The 22,378-nt window shown below is 37.3% G+C and overlaps 1 protein-coding gene across 1 annotated transcript in view; it reads right to left on the bottom strand.

Moving 5' to 3' along the window:
- ARHGAP15 (Rho GTPase activating protein 15) overlaps positions 1–22,378 on the bottom strand; it is a 602,381-nt gene that overhangs the window by 520,503 nt on the left and 59,500 nt on the right. The window contains exon 3 of the mRNA XM_082689352.1: positions 3,367–3,435. Coding sequence (XP_082545478.1) covers positions 3,367–3,435 — 69 coding nt within the window. The remainder of the gene's footprint in view (positions 1–3,366; positions 3,436–22,378) is intronic.

The following is a 22,378-nucleotide window of genomic DNA, read 5'->3' as shown; positions in this document are numbered from 1 at the left end:
AAGGAAAAATGAAGTAATGAAGGTACAGTTTCCAGAAGACCAGTGAGGAATTGCTGAGCATCATCAGTGGGAGGAGCTTGGTGGAGTCCAGGGGCAGGCTGGGGGCTGCCATCAGAAACATTTGAAGGCCTGGGCAAGGATGTCCATTTAACCACAAAGAAAAATGTGGGCACCACACCCATAGCAGACAAACTGCTTTGGAAAACGGTGACTTGCTTGATGGGCCAGAGGTAAAATAGAGGCTCCAAGAAAGTGCCTTCGAAGCCTGGATACACGCTTGTTACTCATAAAGAGAAGCTTGATGGAAAGGGAAACCAGTTTGGGAACAAGGTGATGATGGGTTCAATCTGGGAGAATTCACTTCTGCGATGACGAGGAGACCCAGAAGAAAAAATGACTGGCTAGCACTTCAAGAGATAGGATGAGATAATGCAGAGAAAGTACACAAGTAGAGATCTGTGTACTATGAACTTGCAAGTAAAAACAAAAACCATTACCTGTTCCGTTTGTACATTAATTTAACATACGTTTACTGAGTTCTTACATGTCCTAACAAGTGTTAGACTCGTGGGAATGGATTTATGAGTGTAGGAGATGGTACCCATGTTCTCACAGAGCATTCTAATGAAATAAAAAACAGAAAGAAATTGTATTATGCCCAATGGTTGTGAGTTCCATGGGGAAACTTGAATTGGGGGATGAGAAAAGGAGTCTCCACGGAAATGGTGGGTTTTCTTATTTGTTTATTTGTCTCTAGGGAAATTAGAAAAGACCTATCTTAAAAAGTGGTATTTGAACAGAGGGTCAAAGTAAGTGAAGGAATGAGTCTTACAAATGAATTATTTTGTACCAGACTGAGGAAAAAGCAGGTGTAATGGCCCTGTAAGAGAAGTAAGGAGGTCAGCTCGGCTGGAGCAGAGTGAACCAGGAGGAGAAGGGAAAGGTGAGGCCAGAGAGATAGCTGACACCTGTAAAGATCTGGTAAGGTGAGCCCTGCATTCCTGTCAGCGTTTACCCTGGGAGATCCTGGAGGCCAGAGCGGAATTTGAATCATAAGTTAGTGACATGACCTAACTTACACTCTTACAAGATCCTTCTAGCTGTTGTTTTGCAAATAAAAAGTAGAAGGTGAGGGTGAAAGCAGCACATGAGTTGGAGGTCATTGCAGTAAATCAGGTGAGAGATGACACAGCATAAAGATAGTGAGAAGGGAAAGGATTCTGGATGTATTCTTAAGACAGAGCAAACAGCTTAGCAGATGTTTTAGTTGTGAGAAAAATAAAGGAGGCATAGATGATTTTAAGAGTTATCCTCTTTTTTTTTTTTTTGTAAGATTTTATTTATTTGTCAGAGATAGAGAGAAAGAGAGAGAGAATGCATAAGCAGGGAGAGAAACAGGCAGAGAGAGAAGCTGGCTCCCTGCTGAGCAGGGAGCTGGATGTGGGACTCAGTCCCCAGAACCTGGGATCATGACCCGAGCTGAAGGCAGATGCTTAACTGACCGAGCCACCCAGGCATCCCAAGATGACTTTAAGAGTTCTGACTGAAGAACCTGGAAGAGTGGAATTAGCATCTAGCGAAATGGAGAAGATTGAAAGAAGCAAGTTTGGGAGGAAATCATGATCAGTTTGGGATATGTTAAGTTTGAAAAGTATGTTACACATAGAAGTGAATATGCCAAAACATACAACAACAGCTTTTAGAGCAGTGGTCCACGCTGGAGAAGTGGTTAGTGTAACACAATACATAAAACCATAGCACTGAATGATTCTCTGTTCGGAATAAATATAAAGAGAAGAAAAGTTAAGTTGAGCTACAACATGAAGATGAACCAGCAAAGGTAATGGAAAACAGGTGGCTGTTTAATTCATTGGAAATCGATGAGAAAGTGGTTTATTCATGGTAGTCATATGAGGAAAATATTTCAAAGGGAGTTATCAATTGGGTTAAATTCTGAGGTCTAATGAAAAAACCGAGACTTTACCAATGGATATGGAAGCAATTGATGACCTTGATAGGGGATTAGTGATTGAGATAAAAACCTAAATGAAGTTGGTTCAAGAAATGAAGGAGGGGGGAAATTGACAACAATAAAAGAAGACAATCTTTGTAAGTAATTTTTATTCTAAAACAAAGAAAGTAATGGAACAATGGCCAGAGTGGAGATGGGGGATCTAGAACATGCAAAATGAAAGAAAATAAGAGAACTGAACTAGAAAAATAAGTATTTATGTTGTTGAGGATGAGAAGGCCCAAAGATAATAGGGATGGAATAGTAGGGAAAAGAGAGGAGTGAAGTCATCCCATGCAGTATCCTGTAAGCCAATGGAGACAGAAGCATGTTGGTCCATGTGAAATCTAGCAGGAAGGCTAAGCATGGAATAAAGGGGTGTTTATCAAAAAGGAGTCACTAATAGAAAGAAGTGTCAGAACATATCAGGAATCGTGGGCTTATATGTTTTTAGGATATCTCTAATGCTTCATTCACATTATTCACAATGTTTCAGGCATCTTTCTTGTCACTAACATACAACAATAAGCAAAAATGGAAACAAACAAAAAAATCCCTGCTTTAGTGGGCTTAGAATCTACTGGTAAGGGATTAAACTTTCTTTCTTTCTTTTTTTTTTTTTAAAGATTTATTCACTTATTTTAGAAAGAGAGAGAGAGCGTGAGTGGGAGGAGCAGAAGGAGAGGAGAGAGAAACTCAAGCAAACTCACACTTAATGTGAAGCCCAACACAGGGCTGGATCCCATGACCCTGAGATCATGACCCAAGCTGAAAGCACAAGTTGGAGCCACCAAGGCTCCCCAGGATCAAATTTTTTCTTAAAAAAAAAAAAAAAAAAAGTGTTAAAATTTGCAGTAAGCCCCAAATAATCTCTGCTTCCTATTTGTCACAGCCTTGTGCAGTTCCTTCTCCTTGAGTCTGGACTGGACTTAGTGACTTGATTCTGATCAAGAAGATGTGGAAAATTTGATGGGATATCACTACCACGATAAGGTTACAAAAGGTTTTGCCTTCAGTTTGCGTGCTGTGAAGAAGCTGCCATACTGGTGAAGCCCGCGTGGGACATTACTGAGAGAAGCCTCCGGAACACATTCCTGGAGGAACTGAACCCTCCAACAACCAGTAAAGCAGATCTTTCCCCAGTCATACCTTCTGATGCGACCCCAATTCTGGCTTAAAGTTTGATTGCGATCTTTTGAGGGACTGAATTAGAGGACTCGGCTAAACCATGCCTAGATCCCTGATCCAAACAAACATGAGATAGTATTGTGTGTTGCTTTAAGTTGTTGAATTTGGGGATAATTTATTCTGTTGCAGTAGATAAATAATACAGTATTGCAAAGAAATAAACTTACCAGTTGTTCCAGTGGAGGAATGACATCTTTCAAGGCATGCTGTGAATGATTCCTTCTGTGTCGGGATATCTGCAAAAATATTGGCATTAGATATTATTAGATTATTTTTCTCCAAAAAAAGCTATAAATGATTTTAAAGAGCATACCTTAATAAGAGTACACAGGTAAATAACCATATTAAGATTCATTCAAAAAGTCAAAGTAGATATAAAACAGAAAGTAAATGTCTTAGACATTAACTAACTCGAATAAAATGTGTACTCAAAGATTGCCGGCTGCAACAATATCTTCTATTCTGTGTACTCTTCTTCCCATGTAACCTTGACACTCCTCTTATCAAGTGGTGGGGTTTATGTTCTTTCATTTCAAACCTGGGCAGAGCTTTATGCCTGTTTCAGTCAAAAAGTATGATAGACATGACACTACATGACATAATATTAGAGCATAAAAATGTCATGTACTTCATCCCTGTTTTCTTAGAACCCTCACATTTGGAAAATATTCACCATGTTGGGATGAAGCCCAAATCATCTGACACAGAGGGACCACAGAGAGAGATTTCATAGGTTTTCTGGCTAAGAGACTAACTGAGGTTCTAGCATACAGTTAGTATCAACTGCCAATCGTACGAGTATAGATATTTTCTGATGGTTCCCTCTGCCGGCCATTGCGTCATCCTCAAGCTTCCAGTCCCAGTAGAAGCCTCAAATACTGTCTAGTAGAGACAAGCTATTCCTGCTATGTCCTATTTGAATTTTTGACCAGATTCTGTAAAACATAAACAAAAAATCATTGTTTTATACCTCTACATTTCAGGATGATTTGCTATGGAACAAAATATTTAATGTCGAAACACCTTGTGTTTAAGATATGATGTGAGCTCAGCTTTTTCAGTCAATACTCTATGAATTTTCATGTCCTCTTCTACAAATATATTTACAAACACAATAATCAATGGATTAGTGTTTTTGGAACAAAATTTTTAAAATGCCTATTATTGTCTCTCCCAAAGAAGCATCATAAGCTGATTCTATAATAAAACAAAAAGAGAAAAAGAAGGAATTTATAATGAAATATTGTATTGTTTGATAATTTAAAACAGAAGCTCTAATTAATAATAGTATTTTACTAAACAGGAATTTTCCAGTATTTTACATGAAGGGGGGACAGGGTAAGGTGGAAGACACGAGAGGTAGGAAAAGAAAGAATGAGAGAGAAAGAGAGACTGCAGGATGAGTGTGAGGTACTAAAGAATAAAGCAGGTCTGAAAACTGTCTAGAAAAGAACTTTGGATGCCCTTGACTCTGGTTACTGGCACATGTAACTGACTGAAGGGATTAAATCAAACCCTTTTCAGGTTTTGAGAGAATTGTATTACCAAAGAAACAAGAAGCCTGGCCTCAAAAACCTGTGACTCTAGACAACCCTTGAACCCCGTATTTGCTCCACAAAACCTCATTGTGAAGGCAGTACAACCTCCAAGGGAGCCATTCTCTTCCAAGTTCACTTTCAATGTGGCCAGTGGGGGATGACGGGGAAGGAAGAGGCTCAAGAAAGGAGAGCCACAAACCTTGGAGAACAATGGACATGGGAAATCATCCTGGAAAGGAGAACCAGAAGAGCCAGGAACTGACTCTGCTGTGAGGGCAGAGGTCTCACAGGGCCTGCCCAGCAAGACTTAATGGTCATTTGAGTCAAGTGACGGTTGGTTCCATTTATTTCCTTTTCAAATGAGGGAGTGTTTGCAGTTATCAAGTTCTCATTCTACCATTGTCTATTGGATGTAATGGGAAAAACAGAAGAGAGAACTCATTTTTCAAGTTCTAAACCTCTAACCCCCTGGAGAGAAATTGGTGTGATGGAGAAAGTTATTTCTCTCCTGTTATTCTGCTATTGGAGTTTAATGTAGTAACTGCATGGGACTTTGGGTCATCATCTTTGGGGAGGCAGATAGATGTATGTCTAAGTGTTGGAAGACAGGTGCAAACTGATCTATGGCGAAGGGATCAAGGGGGACTGTTGCAGACCCTGATGCCTGCTCACCAAAATGTTGTCCTTTCTCCAGGGCATGTATCTCGACTGCATTTCTCAGCCTGCCTTGCAGTTAGGAGTGGCCACATGGCTAGTGTAGAGCAACGGGATACGAACAGAATCAAGGAGAAGCTTTCCCCATTCAAAACTATTAACCAGTGAGTGTTTCCCCTCTACGTTCCCTCCTTCCTCGACTACTGGCTGGAAGTGCACACCGAAAAAGGCCCTGCAGGAGGCTGAAGATGTGAGATGGAAGAAGACTCGGAATCCCCATGTGCAGAAAAGCCAAACATAGGCCAGGAAAATGCATTTTGTTTTATTCCGTAAACTTTTTATTTTGGAATAATCTTATACTTAGAGAAAAGCTGTAGCAAGCACAGAGAGTTCCTATAGAAAATTTCCTTCTGACTGTTTTGTAATGTGAAATAAAATTCTAGGGTGCCTGGATGGCTCAGTGGGTTAAGCCACTGCCTTCGGCTCAGGTCATGATCTCGGGGTCCTGGGATCGAGTCCCACATCGGGCTCTCTGCTCTGCAGGGAGCCTGCTTCCCTCTCTCTCTCTCTCTGCCTGCCTCTCCGTCTACATGTGATTTCTCTCTGTCAGATAAATAAAATCTTCAAAAAAAGGAAGGAAGGAAGGAAGGAAGGACGGAAGAAAGAAAGAAAGAAAGAAAGAAAGAAAGAAAGAAAGAAAGAAAGAAAGAAAGAAAGAAAGAAAATTCTCTTTCTTGGAGCCATTGTGTATTTTAGAGAATTTTACAGCTGCTAGCATTACCCTAAATAAAACAACCATAGTTGATCTTAATTCATGTTGAAATGAAGGCATATATATAGGTCTGTGTGTGTGTGTGTGTGTGTGTGTGTGTGTGTATTTATATGTATATTCACATATATATACTGGGTATTTAAACCTTTTAAGGAACTAGGAATTTATTTTGTACTGTAAGACATTTGGAACTTACTTCTCTTAACTATTAGTTATTAAAATAGGCTTTACTATCTTCACTGAAAATTTAATATATATGTCTTACATTCAATTTATAAGAGTAGAAGAATTCTGGGATTTTTTTTTGTTGTTGTTGTTCCATTTCTCTGAAACTTGCTGGATTTTCAGTCTCAGGTTAAAAATCACTCTCTCAGCATATAAAATACCTCAGGCTTGAGAAAGTAGTATCAAGTAATGTCTCCACAGCAATGATGAATAAGCACCTGGGCATTCACTTGTGTCTGTCTTACCATCCTTTCTATGGCCAAACCATGCCTTCCTTTGTCTTATCATTATTAGATATTGATGGGTATATTGGCCCACTAGCCTTTAAATAGTCTCTTCTTGTCAGTATAGAAAGTTTTCCTATTAAACAATGTTTTAAAATGCATTAGGTATATATTACCAGAGGCACAACAGATGATTCTAATTGATGAATGTTTTCATTATCATTTACACAATCTAAAGGTTTAGCAGAAAAACTTAAAACACAAAGCCATTCGTTAGTGGTATGAATACATTCTCCATTAAAATAGAGTATAAATAATGTAATTAAATAAGTACTATGCAGTGTGCAAGATGAGGAAAAAAAAACTCCACAAACATAGTAAGTGAATGAATGAAATTTAGGAAACAGATTCTTTTAAAGATTTATTTATTTATTGTTTATTTTAGAGAGAGAGAAGGAGAGCTCATGCACGTGTAGCTGTAGAGGGGAGGGGTGGAGGGGCAGAGGGAGAGAAAGTCTCAAGCAAGCTCCACATTAGAGCTGAGCCTGACTGGGGGTGTGGGGAACTCCATCTCACTATCCTGATATCACTCTCCAAGCCATAACCAAGAGTTGGACATCCAACTGACTGCGCCGCCGAGGCAACCGGGGAAACAATTTTTTTTTTTAAAGATTCTTATTTATTTATTTGACAGAGATCACAGGTAGGCAGAGAGGCAGGCAGAGAGAGAGGAGGAAGCAGGCTTCCTGCTGAGCAGAGAGCCTGATGTGGGACTTGATCCCAGGACCCTGGGATCATGACCAAAGCCGAAGGCAGAGGCTTTAACCCACTGAGCCACCCAGGTGCCCCCCGGGGAAACAAATTTTAATGAGAAGAAATCAGAACAGAAATGACCAGTTACTGAGCACATGTTTATTTCAACTTTAAAAGGAACTATTGGGTCCATGGTATAAATAAGAATTTAAATTAAGAAATGGCACAGTGTTACTGTCTGTTAACGTGTACTCAGTGCCATTATTTGCCAGGCACTGTTCTAAGTATTTTGCATATATTAACATACTTAATTCTCATCCTTTATCATAAATGTAGAAACACAGATACAGACAGTTTAAGTAACTTTGAAGATCCAGAGCTAGTAAAGAGCATGGGTGATTTTTTTTTTTTAAGATTTATTTACTTATTTATTTGACAGAGAGCGATGACAAGTAGGCAGAGAGGCAGGCAGAGAGAAAAGTGGAAGTAGGATCCCGGCTGAGCAGAGAGCCCAATACAGGGCTTGATCCCAGGACCCTGAGATCATGACCTGAGCAGAAGGCAGAGACTTTAACCCTCTGAACCACCCAGGAGCCCCAGCATGGTTGATATTTAATCAGAATCTAAACCTTCAACTATTGTACTTTATTGTTTCACCAACAATATAATGTATATACATAAAGGCAGTCATTACATTCTTGGGGAACTCCAAAGTTGAGATTATCTGCATGCATAAGGGGTTACTTCTAAGAAAGAAGTTTGAGTCAAACTTAAAAATTTGTACACATTTACACAGGAAGCTAGAAATCAGGTTTCAATTCTGTTATGAATTATCTTAATTTTCCTTTAGGGAAAGTAATATTGCTGATTATTCCTAAATCAATAAGCTAGCCAATCTATCATGTTCAACCCAGTTATGGAGATGCAGGAAAAAAGAGAACTTTCATCACCTGTCTTTGCTTTAATGCCCTTCTCAGTTAAGCATTAGGCACAGAAATGTGTTATCATGCCAAATCAGATTACCCTGAGACTTATGATTTAGGAAATTCTGAATCCAAATTTGCTTAGTTGTGTTACATGGATATCAAGAAAATTTAAGATATATCAAGAGAGCTGTCTTTATGTGATTTCCTTAATTGAAATAATAATTATAAAGAACACTTAAGGTCAATCAAAACTTTCTGAGGTAAGTTTAAAGGGAACAGAGGCTCTCCTAAGCCATACGCAGTATAAAATAACAGAAAATCTTACAGTATTTGTATATGCTTCTCTATCAATAATTTATTAGTAGTATCTTGAAAATTTTGCGAATTATTACAGGACACTTTCTTGAGAAACATTTCTGCTTAAGACATCAGATGCCTTTATGAACCATTCATTTAGCCAGTAAACATTGCATGTTTAGTACAGTTATATGCCAGTAATTTCTAATAGTAGATGTTCAAAATATACATGTTTGTTGTATTTGTTCATCTTACTAAATATCTCTAATAGTAGTATTGCAAGAAGAGTACTTCATTTCTGGACAGCCCCAATTTTTCCTCAATGTATCTGATATTAAAAACCTATGCTTTACTCTACAAATTGTTTCTGGGTAAGTTTCAGAATGCTAGCAATCGTGGGCTCCATTGTTCAGTCTCAGGTCCTTTTCACTTTTGCAGCAATTCTTAACTAATCACTGAATTTGGAAAACTTGAATAGCAATAATAATATTAGCAGTAGCTTGATACAACATTATTTTGATACATTATTTTCTCTGTGAGCTATAGAATCATTTCTTCTGAGGAAGGCTAAAAACGGTTTTTACGACGTATGTTCGCTTTCTCTTTTGCTTCCAAATATTCTGAAATAGTATATGCATCCTTTTTCTAAACATAAGTGGACATGTATGTTTATCAACCACATATTTATTTAAGTGTCCACAGCCTGATTTTTTGCTAGTTTGTACACTCTTAAATTACGATATTTTGGTTTCAATATGATTTTATAGTTCTCATTTGAGAATTTTATGAACTGGTAATTTTCAATTTACTTCCAGTATTTTGTAAAAAGAGACCTTAGCCATTTTAAAGTGTATCTGGTCTATTTACTAAGAATGTTACTTCACAGTTTCTTTTGAGGGGGCTATGGTTGTGTCTTGACTGTTTTCTCATCACAGTGTTCTGTATCTTAAGAAATTTGAGCTTTAACAATAAATATGAGTTGTTCTCTTCCTTCGAAGAGAAGGAAAAGTCAGCCCTCATCTTTTTGTAATGATGTAATCTTCCTCTTGATTTATTATGTTCAGTAAATGGGAATGATTTGTAGATATCATTGGGAAAAAAAACTTGAAATACAAATGACTTCTGCTTGGCTTTCTTTGGAAATCAATCAGATGAATATATCCCTGAACCACTTTCAGATCAGAGCTATGTGTTTCTCCTTCTTTGTTTCCACCTACCACTCTCTCCACTCCTTTTCTGTCCCCTCTCAGGTATGTTAGCTTTATAATTGGGCAAAGCAAAGTTGGAAGCATGAAGTACTGAGAATGTGCAATGCATATTTTCCTTTAAATTCCTTTTTTGTTCTTATTATACATCATAATTAAGTTTTCCAGATATATTTTCCTCCAAAAAGAAAAAAAATTAAAAAGTCATTTTTTGAAGTGTTTTCATTTTTTCCCTCCATTTCTTTTTCATTTTAATCTATTTAAAGAATCTGAAACTGATGGGTGGGACTAGTGCTTGGTACGAAGTAAAAATAACAGAATTTGGGCATATTATTTTCCTGGTATAGGAAGGTCTACTATGAAAGTTATACATAAACATGAAACATTCCACATAGCTCTGATTTTAAATAGATTACCATTTTTGATGAAAGTTTATATCTTGTGGTTTGGAGTCGAAATAAAAATCACTTGAATAAAAGCATTAGTTAGCTCCAGCATTTTCACAGACATATACATTTTCTGAGGCATACCTCCCATTAACAACCTCCCTGGATACTTGGATAAAAAGCAGAAATAAATTTGTAGTTAAGTTTAGTTTTTATGTTCATGGTGTCTCAAAAGCTTCCCCCCCTCACTGGGGGAGTGTATCCCAATTTTTATGTTCAAATCTTCATTTGTTTTGCCAAATTTGTTTTCATAAAGCTATGACAATCAGAAATTAAGAAGAGTTGGTAAAATTTTTATTTATTTATTTTGGGGGGGAATGTGGAAACATGGCCAATATTTCTTGTACTCACAACAGTTTGGTTGTTTAGATATAATAAGCATCGACCTAAAAGATGGCTGTGTTTTTTAAATCATGTGTATGTGGTAGGTAACTGCTTTTGCTAGGAGAAAAAGAAAGTTAATATATGAGGGTATTATTTTATCATGCATTTAATCTTCTATTTTTATCTATCTGTGGACACGTGTCAATTCACACATGTAAAAATCACAATTATTCATCCACTAACTGTATGTATTTTTCATAAATCTCCATAGAAGGTAATGACGTTCACCATAGAGAAACCAAATTCTTCTTTTTTGCTCCTTATTGAGGTACCACAGGTATACTGATTCACTGTTAAGATTGCCTTCTCCCTCTGCCTCTGATATCATTCAGTTACCATAGTGGACATCCATAAGCAAATGCTCCCTTTTTTTCTTTTTTGGCTCTTCCATAAGCCTTTTTGACTATAAATAGTCAGAAATCTGACGCTCTCCCTTATCTCTATCATCTCCTGCAGAAAATTAAAGGGAAGGATTCAAAAACCTTCTGGAGGACATATTAAAGTTTTTCAGCATTTTTTTTTTAATTTGTTGAATAGTCCTTGGTCAACATCTGGGTCATCAGTGGTGGTCACCAGACTTTCAATCCTGAGCTAAGTCTAGTTGAGTTAAATTCAGCTTTAACCACATTTTCTTATCTCCCAGATAGCCAAAGAGAAGCAATTGCTGGAATGGTTTAACTTCTTAATATTCCTCCCTGGCTTTATTTAGTCCCAAACACATGTGTTCCTCCAAGAGGAAAACCAAACTGCCTCACACCTTCTTGCTTAAATAAAAATTAGTTATATACCATGCACATGGCCTCGTTTATTGCTACATACTGTTTCCTTTAGTTCTCTCATTTCTTTTTTCATGCTTTCGGTCGAATGTTCCTCTCCAAGAATTTTCTCAGTCGAGAAGTGACATTCATACAGTCCTTAGACGCACTACGATTGTAGGCTTTTCGAACATGCTCTTGAGATAAAAACTACCAGAACCAAGAAACATAGCCATACCTGCATAACATAATTTTCTACATTTTTCCAGGCAAAGTACTTTTATATATTGTCTTAGTTTTTAGTTTACTTTTTTTCTCTGCATGTTCCTTCCTATTTAAACAAAAATTTCCAAGTTGGTATAATGAGAAACTGTGTGCTAAAATAGACACATAAACATTTTATTCTACTCATAATACTATTATTGGTATTAAATCTAAAACATTATATACTTTGTTAGAGCCATAGCTAAAGTTACTGTTGCCAGCAAATAGTACAGCTTGCTTACTACCTCCTTTACCCTCCGTAACAGTTACTACTGTGATGATTTAAAAAAAAAAAAAGGGGGGGGGAACAGAACACTTGGGCCGAACTGACATTTTCTCCACAACTGCAAGTCATATGTAATCTTTTAAATAAAAAGATTCAAGACAGCAGAAAACAATACCAAGAAAACTATCTCATAAACACCTCAAAACAAACAAACTAGTAAACGAACAATTATTGAGGACTCCAAATGGTCAAAACAGTCCATCTATTTTATCCAGATTAAACAAATCATTGTCAAATCACCATTTGACTATGTTGGGCAGAAACAACCTATATCTAGTTTTACAATGTTTAACTGTCTAAAAACTAAACAAATTAGAATCAGGTTTTATTTTCAGTCTCAAATAGAAGTCTTTCATTGCCCCGACATGCTTAAGTTGAAATACCGGGTTTACTTTTTACTTTTTCAGGTATATGTTCAATCACTGAAGAAGAAATTCTGTCATTTGGAAAGTAATCCACCATATGTCAGGTTTGATCCACGATATGTAAAGTTTGACAAAGATATTTACCCACGGTTTGATTTCTATAGTCTGCTGACACGTTTCCTCAGACATCATTATTTCTTAGTGCTAAGCTGGACATGTACTACCTCCCTGAAAATGCTCTGCCTGTGTGGAAAGGTCACTTCTACAAGCATTGTGAGAGGCAAGGCTTTTAACGACTATGCCACTCTTTCAAGATTTAACAGATTTTTGGTCAAATATCTAAAATATGCACATGAAGGCGCTTGGCGGCGTTAGTCCATATCTAATAATTGTATCTTTCCGGTTTCCTTTCTTTATGTGTTCTTTGAGGTTTTCAGAGACCCCAAACTCACCTTCTGCTGCCGAAAAAAGCAGATTTAGTTCTGAAGGTTAATCCAACTCAGCAGGATTGAAGGATGGCACTTTTCCTTGGTCGTAAGTATGTTGGCTCAGGCCAGACAGCTGTTAGGACATTCTCCTCTGGGAATCGTGCCCTCAACACCCACCGTTGATGCACATACATGGTCTACTGGCTGCCGACTTCCGTGCCCATCTGCTCAAATGGCATGATGCCCACTCACAAGTTGGCTGGATCCTTGCCCTTAGTGTGTAGATGCCAGGCAATGATGGGTTTAGATGGGCAGCCTGCATAATACTACAAGTGACAATTTTTTTCTTTCTCCCTCTACAATATCTGCCTCAGTGCCTTCTCTTGAAAGTGAAACTCACGTTTCTCCACCTTTGCTTTTACCTGTGGACACCCATGGCCTTCTGCAGGTAGGGGCCCAAACGGACCCGACCTGCCACCCACTGTAAGATGAAAGAGAGGAGAGAATCCACAGAGCCCCACATGACAAGTTCTAACACTGAAATGGGTTGGATTGTGAAAATTCCGACCACCTGGAGTCTGTCAGAAGAAATTTAGCACGGGTGTAAGTACAGCAGACCTCTCTCTCTCTCTCTCTCTCTCGCAGATAGCAATGGCACCAGGAAATAGTCTAAGTTAGAGCCCCTCTTGCCTGTCACAGCCCCAGCACAGATCACTTGCCTCGCGCCTCGCGTTGAAAGGCACATACAATAGTAAATGAAATAAATCAGGCAACAGGAACAAGCCTAACGGGAACTCGATTTATATGCTCGGTGGGGGCAACGGGGCAAGCTATGATATTCAGACCTCAAAAATAACCCTGACTGGAGGTCCTCATGGAAAGAGAAAGAAACAAAAATAGCATCTCTCTTTCCGATCTACAGCAAACCCGTAGAGAGGAATAGATTGGCATAGGAGGTTGTGACTTTAATGATCCAAAGCATATGAACGCTTGTTAGCAGACAGCAGACAGACATAAGTAAGAACAACAGTAATGGCTGCATCTGCATATTCTGGCCTCTGGCACTCAAACCAATCAGGCAGCATTGGAGAGCAGCGCCCGAAGGTATGTTAAAGCCGAGCTTTCCTTGTGTGTTTATTTAAGGGTGATTGAATTCAGGGTGTTGTCAGTCTGCCTTGGAGAATGGTTATCCAATGTGCAGGCATGATCTTTCTCCCTGAATATGCTCTGTTGACTGAGTTAGTTATGTGTGACTACTTGCCCTGTCCTAGTCTTTATGCAGTGCCAAAATCCTCCAGTCCAAGTTCCAAAGGAACAGGGCCTAAAAACTTTTGGCTCCAGAATCAAATTAGGCTTCTCTGCTTCCCAAGCCAGAAATGCATAAATACCCAATGGCCAAAACCAAAGAATTTGACATTGTGGAATGAATAGAGCTGTCATATACCACTAAAGTGTGGAAATATCTACTGTTTGAAGTCAAGACTGGTTCAACATCTTCAGTAATCAGAACAGACTTCTTTGGACACCTTCATGGGTTAGTCTGGCTTTTGAGTGAGAATGTTTCTGGCAAGCTACTCATTCCAGATATCAGAAATGCAAGAACATACGGTTTATAAGAGAAAATCTGCCATTTTTTGGTATCAAAAAAATTCTCAAAGGCAGCACATTTTCATAAAAGACAAATCCCTCATCCTGTTTTCCTGATTGACCTTCAAGTTAGCACCACTTGTTTAGATGTATATACTTTAAAAAGAACTAATCAAAGAAGAGGTAAATTGGTATACTTTGAAAAAAAAAATGTTTACATGAAACTCAATTTGGAATTATCTGGGGGAAGTTTCTCGTGAAAATAGACAAAGAATAGGTATAATCATCCAAGACTCCTCAATCTGATTACTATGCTGTAACTGTCAGAGTTCCCAGAGCAAATCATTTTCCTCATGATTTATCACGCCTTGAGGGTGTAACAGTAAGAATTACATACTACTAATTTATTGAAAATGAAGAAAAGCAGATGTCCTGTCTAGGGAATCTTGAGGGTAAAGATCATGTTTTACTCAACTTTAAATTCACCAAATTTAGCGTAGTATGGAATACATATTATGGGATTGCCCATTTCAAACTTCATATTGCATCTCTTTATACATGTGACCTATTATTCCATTCCAGTCACCCAAAGCTTCAATAGCCTATAATGTCTTGTTTTACAGTTATCTTGTTGGAAACATATTCATCATTCTTTTCAAAAGTCAGGGGTCCTTTCCAGATAAGCTCTTATAATTTCTCATAGGGGATTTGCCATCTTTCCTTCCTGAAATCAGGTCAAATTTTCAAAATGATCCCCTCATTAGACTAAAATTGAAATAACTGATACTGGATAATAGATGGGTAATAGTTGGATAACAGTTTCCTGATCTCTGTAGTATATATGATGCTTGAGGATTAATTCCTCTTCTACAGGGAGAAACTGAGAAGTTGCATAGTTATAGGTAGGTGTAGATATGGGTAGATAGATACAGTTTTGCTTTTAAAGAGCATCACATAATTATGTAGATTATTATTCTGAATGGTTCTATGTTCTGTTATCCCTTACCTTCTGGGCAAATTACTTTATTTCCTGGTGCCTCTATTCCCTCAACTGCAAACTATTGCATAGCATAGTACTTATTCCGTGTAGGATTACATTAGAAATTTTAAAAAATGAATACATATACCGTTTCAACCCTGTGGTAAGTCATCATCATTATAATCTCCCCGATACCAATTGTATCTTTCCTCTCCCAGTAGTCCTTCTGGTAAGTGGATCATATTAAGCTAATGAATTAATAACATTTTCAATGATTCTAGAAACTCTGCCAAAACAAGTTGTTTCTTGGGGTCTCTGGGTGGCACAGTCGGTTAAGCATCTGATTCTTGGTTTCAGCTCAGATCGTGATCTCAGGACTGTGAAATTAAGCCCCGAGTTAGGCTCAGTGCTCAGCATGGAGCCTGTTGTGGATTCCCTCTCCCTCTGCCTCTCCCACTCGTGTGCTCACTCTCTCTCTCTCTAGAATAAATAAATCCCTCCTCCAAAAGTGATTTGTTTCTCTACTTTAAGAAATTTCAGCCATTTCCTTCTAGGATACATTGAAAGCATTTTGTTAGAAAAACCTTTAAACGCTCAAGGAGATGGGGCTATACTGGGCATACACACCAGGAGGTGACAGCCTTGGAGTCATTCTAGAATTCTTACTGCAATCCCACCTCTGGCCCTCAACAAATCATGTCCCACAAGCAAAATATATCATCTCCTTCCATGATTCCAAAGAGTCTCACTCCTTCATAGCATTTCAAAGTCCAAAGTCTCATCATCTAAATGTAAATTCCAATCTCCCATTGCTCAAAGACCAAAATCAAAATCAAGTCACCTAAATCCAGTTTTGGAGGAAGTTCAACTTGACTGAGATCCACCATTAAGAAAGAAGGCAGGAACCAAATAATTTGGTTCTACAGCTAGTGGTCTTTATTTTACTTTGTTTAATGATTTTACTTACTTATTTGAGAGAGAGTGTGTGAGAGAGAGGACAAGCAGTAGGAGCCTGAGAGGGAGAAGGAGAAGCAGGATCCCAGCTGAACAGGAAGCCAAGTGGAGCTCATTCCAGGGCCCTGGGATCATGACCTGAGCTGAAGGCAGACACTTAACCGACGAGCCACCCAGGCTCCCCTATAACTAGTGATGTTTAATGAGTACTGTGCAGTATCCATGCTATGAAGTAGTTATGATTATTGCCTTCGTTGCATAGATGATAAATCCAAGGATAGTGAGAAAAGACTGTAAATTAGTAAGAATGAGAAGCTGTTGCTTAACCCAGATTCATCTCATTCAAAAACTCATGCATTCTGACTCCAAAGTTTTTAAATGCTGAAGCTACTGGCCCTTGATATAGACGCTCAAGAAATGCTTGTTTTTGCACTATTCACAGATTAAAATATGCATTAATGTTTACCACACTTTCCCTTAATTATTTTATACCTAAGTTCCTATTTTCTATATTCATCATATTTCAAATAAGGAATCTATATAATCCTCTTGAATGTTATCTGAGAAGAAATAATGATAGCAATGTTTGGGATATGAGAAAGATGAGTAGACTAAAGGTGTATCCACTTTATTACTATATCCATTTAAAAGTAGTACTGCCGATTTGTATTTGGTGAATCCTAGAACTGGGAAATGACTAGGTGCCATTCCATACAATACGGTATCATACCATACCATACCATAAAGATTCCAGGATGGATTTCTAGTTGAAAGTGATGGATTGACCACAAACACTAATCTCCCCTGTTTACTAAAATTAGAGTAAAAGAAAAAAATGTATTTATAAAGGATGAGAGAGTGAGCAAAAGTGGGTGATACATCTCAAAAGGTTTTGGGGAGATAAAATGTATATGAAAATGTAATTACTTTGTATAATGAAAGAAGATACAACCTCAGTGTTTCCAGACATGGAAGATGGGTATTAATGACACAATGTTCACAGCCATCACTTGGAAGCGTCCATGAAAGACAAAGTCAAGGTTGTCTATAACAGTCATCATCCAGAAAAGCTGGGCTCCTGGGATCACTCATTCATTGCATATAGCCAGATGACTGTTGCCAGATCCGAATAACAGAGACATTGAACCAGACACCTTCAGGAGTCTTGACTCAGGGTCACCTGGCATCACAGAGGTTAGACAGGACTGTGGGACTATGAACCAGGGGATTAAATTTACCTACTAAGCAGTGGAACACTTTCCTTCTATTCTCAACCATTCTCCCAGAAATCCCAGAAACAAAAATGTATCCCCTCATCTAGAAGACTTGAGGAGTATTCTCTAAAAGAAAAAATGGCTTCAAAGTTCACCAGATACTGGAATTTGGATATCCTCAATGAAAAACCTCTTTGTGGGGCACCAGCATGGCCCAATCAGTTGAGCATCTGCTTTCAGCTCAGGTCATTATCTTGTGATCTCAAGATGGAGACCCGAATTGAGATCCCTGCCCAGTGGGGAGCCTGCTTGTCCCTCTCCCTCAGCGCCTATCCCCTTCTTGTGCTCTCTCTCTCTCACCTTCTCTCTAGAATAAATAAGTAAAATCTTAAAAAGAAAGAAAGAAAGAAACGAAAACGAAAACAAAAAGTCTCTTTTGCATGTTCTATGCATTCTACAGAGAAGCTCGTCTGTCAACGAGCACAGCACTTCAACTCTAAATAAACAGACAGCATTTTTTCTATTTTTTATTTTTCACTTTTTATTTTTTTTATTATGTTCAGTTAGCCACTATATAGTGCATCATTAGTTTTTAATGTAGTGTTCAATGATTCATTAGTTACATGTAACACCCGGTGCACATCACAATACCCACCATTTGCATCGACATGGATGGAATTACAGCGGATTATGGGAAGTGAAGTAAATCAAACAGAGAAAGACACTTATCATATGGTTTCACTCATATGTGGAACATAATCATTAGCACAGAGGTCCATAAGGGAAGGGAGGGAAATCTGAAGGGGAAGAAATCAGAGAGGGAGACGAACCATGAGAGACTATGGACCCTGGGGAAAAAAACTGAGGCTTTCAGAGGAGAATGAGGTGGGGGGAGGTGGTAGCAGGGTGATTGGTATTAAGGAGGGCACGTGTTGTGACATACTGACAGCAATTTAAAAATATGAATATGCAGGCATGGGTCACAAGAAATTGATTATTATCTGATTATCATCATATATAGCATAACATTTATATACTATACTTAAAAATAATAATTATAGCATATAGAGTATATTATATAATACTGTATTATATAATACACTGTATATATTTTATAATTAGTAGATTATATACTTCTTTATTGAGCACTATGTATGTAAAATGCACTGTTCTAACTGCTGAATAAAATAACCTCTGCTTTAAGATCATTGAGGAAAGTCCCAAGATGGAAAAGGAATATCAAAAATATAAAATGGAACTCAAAATAAGCAGAAATAATACCAAGGAAAGAAAGAAAAAAATGCTTAAAAATGTTATTGATAATAATAGCAAGAAATAAGAAAACATATAAGATTCATAAAAACTGGATAAATAATAAAGAAAGGCATTGGAAAATTAAAAACATAAATAAATATATTTAACACAGTTTTGGAGAATAAGATAATAAATTGTGTCAGGGAACAGAAAATACAGAGAGATGAATTATAAAAAAGAAGAAATAAAATGATTTAGGATGTTCAGCATCTACCTTATAGAAAAGCTTAAGAAAAAATAAAATGCATCATAAGAACTTTTAAAATAAAGTACAACAGAATGTTCCAGGATTTTATGATATAAGCCTTCTGATTGAAAGAGCCTACCAAGTGTCCAGTGTAATACATTAAGAAGTATGTCACACAATTATAAAGAAGTAAGAAGAGAGAAAGATCAAGGATCACATACAAACAAATGGGAATCAGAATGGTGTTGGACTTTTCAAAAACTGACCAGAGGCTAGATGAATGCTTTCAAAATTTAAGGAGAAAATATTACCAACTCAGAATCATGTAGCCTGTTAAACTATGAATCAGAAAGCAGAATTGAATAAGAACATCTCCAGATATAGGAAAACTCAAAGCATTTGTTTCCACTACATTCTTTTTAGGAAACTACTGAGGAAAATACTTTAGCAACACGACGGATTTGACCAAGGGAAAAAAGTGATTGGAAATAAGACGTACAGACATAGGAACATCACAAGGAGAAGTCACATGTTCACAGATGTGTATCAGCGAAGAAGAGTCTTCAGTCCAAGTTGAAGGAAGAAGATGGATATCAATAGGAAGAAGACTTATAAAAAGAAAAAGGGGAAATATATTATTTCATGTTTCAGTGTTTGAGAAAAGGGTTGGTAAGAGTCTGACAGATTGCTGACATCTTTGGGAAAATTAGCTATAGATATGATGAAATATGAGTGAATTAAATTAAGGCAATCATTGACTCCACAAAAGAAAGTTGAATCCAAAGGAATGATATTTATATAATAATTCTTGGCTCAACAGCAAATACTTAGAAAAACACAGCAATGGCAGTTAGTAATTGAAAAAAAAGGTGATATAACTATAATTGAAAAAATTGAAGAAGGGAAGATGTGGAGTATAAGAGAGTTTAGATTGAACTATAATAGAAAATCAATATATAATACCTACAATAGATAAACCAGGAAAAATCAGTATATACATAATATTGCAAAGTATGAAGGTTAATGTAAAAAAGAAAAAATAACCATTAAAAAAACTAAAACTGCTGAAGGTAGTTGCCTCTAGGAAGTGGGATTAATTAGGAAAAAAGACGCCAGAGGAATGCTAAATTTAGTCAAAACTTTGATAGATAATTCCATCCGTCCCATCCATGTCTTAAGTTCATGTATAACTTTGATAAGGAATAACAGCCAATTACAAGCTAAGTGTGATGTATCATTTAAAAAAAAAAATCTTCAAATAGTTCTGCGAGAGAGAGAGAGAAGGCAATTACACCTAATTGGATAAACGCCCAACTAGGGCCCTCAGCAATCAATCTACACCACCAAAAATGTCTCACTGGGCTACCAGATCCCAAATACAAGTTAAATATGAAAAGAATTATAAATATGATTCAGCATAAAATAATTGTTACAAAAACACAATGGTAACAATCAGCGATTCAAGCCCAGCATTCACCATTAATCTGTGTGATTTAGGGCAAGTTACTGAACATTTCTATATCTCAGTTTCCTCATCTACAAAATACAGCATATCTTATACCTCATAGCGTTAGGGGATGATTCAGTGGGTTAATACTGCAAACACGCTTATAAGAGCACCTGGTACATAGTAAATGCTCAGTAAAGCTTAGCTACTATTATTGTTGTCAAAAGAACTCCTGAATTTTGAACCCAAACATAAGTCCTCTGAAAATAGAGGTGTGACCCTTTGAGCTCTCTAGGGTTTCCACCTGAAAACTCATTCTCTAATGCACCCCCTAAGGGCACAGGAGCAGTCAGGGTCAAAGGAGGAGGCCAGGCGAAGTGGGAACCCTAGTCCCTCTCCTTCTCCCTCTGGCCTGGCTTCCTTTTGTCCTGTGAAGGCATTTTACCTACACCAATGTGCCTTGCCAAACCAACAGCCAAAGAATAAGATGCTTTATGTTTGCATTTAGCACAATATTAGAAACATCCGTGTTATTATTTAACATGACATTTGTCTTTCTGAACATTAAGTGCAGGGAAATAATCTCTTGGTCGTTATTAGTGGGTGAGGGGCAACTAGTTCCCTGATTCCTTGCCGTCCACAGAAAGCTTTTCATATCTGTGCCCTTTATAGAAATCTGCAAAGAAAAAGAGAAAGCCCTGTCACTGTCACTCCTCACCTACTCAAAACCTTTTCATTTCCAAATCAAGGGAAGCTGCCAAAATTGTATTAATTTTTAAAAAATAACTCGCTCAGTAATGCTCCCCTTGGATGAATAAAGAGGGAGTCTAATTCCGAGCCCATTTTTTATCCTCCATTGTGTACACACCACAATGTACGAGTTAGCTCATTAGTGCTCTCGGCAAGGGCCATCATTTTTAAATGATCAAAGTGTTTGTTTGGGGAGAAATCAGTCACATAGAGTAATGGTTCCCAAACTGTGATCCTGAGCATTTAGGGGAGAGTCCTCTGTGGTTCATTTAGGAGATATTTTAAGGGAAATGTGAAGGCTAATAAAATATGGGACCAAGTGGGAATAGTTTAAAGATAAAGGGACATAGAATGGTCATTATATTGATTTGGGGACAGGGATCTGAAATCAGTGGCAGTTCAAAAATGAGAAATAAGAAATGTAAATCATTGTATATAAAACAGATGCAAAATAATCCTAGGAATTGATGCTTTGGGTCACATGCTAAAAGGAAATTTTTATAATAGAGACAAATTTTGTAATATAACTCTTAAAATGAAAACTATATATGGCTCAACTTTAAAACAGAATGCTTTAACTTAATAATCTTTCAAATAAAATTTCTCATAAAGCAAAAGGCAAATTCTTGCTCCTTATAAGTAGGGATGATTTAAATAGAGATTGCTAAGTTTTAATCATTAAATAAAGAAAATGTGTTTTTGTTCATATTTCATATTCTCAAGTTTCCCTGGTAATTTGTGGCTTTACCACTGATTTGATTTTCCTCATCTAGCCACTGTGAAAGACACACCCAAATCAAGCAGCAATAAAAAAGGAAAAGTTGAGTTATTTTTGAAATTTTGACCACAAGTCCTACAGAAACTTTAATGGCAGATTTCCTGAAGGAATGTAGAAAGTATTTATTAAATATCCTCTACAGGAGTTTGGTTGAGGTTTGCTAGACCTGTTGCAGAACCTATGGGATGTTAATTTGGGCGTCTCTGTTGAAAGAAAAAAAGGAGTAAGATGGGGATTTGGAAGGTTCTTGGTGAAGCAAATGAATTTGGGGTTGGAAAATTTTTTTAAATATATATTTCATACCTTTCTTATAAATTTGGAATAGAAAACTTTTTCTTTTAATATTATGAAACATCACTTAAAATTTCTACTTCATGATTTGTAAAGCCCTATGAAACTGATAAAGACTAAACAGATTCCCTACAACAGCAATTAATAATGGGGATT

The sequence above is a fragment of the Mustela nivalis genome (assembly GCF_964662115.1).
Source record: "Mustela nivalis genome assembly, chromosome: 11".
NCBI classification, from domain to species: Eukaryota; Metazoa; Chordata; class Mammalia; order Carnivora; family Mustelidae; genus Mustela; species Mustela nivalis.
This window is presented reverse-complemented; position numbering and strand designations above follow the sequence as displayed.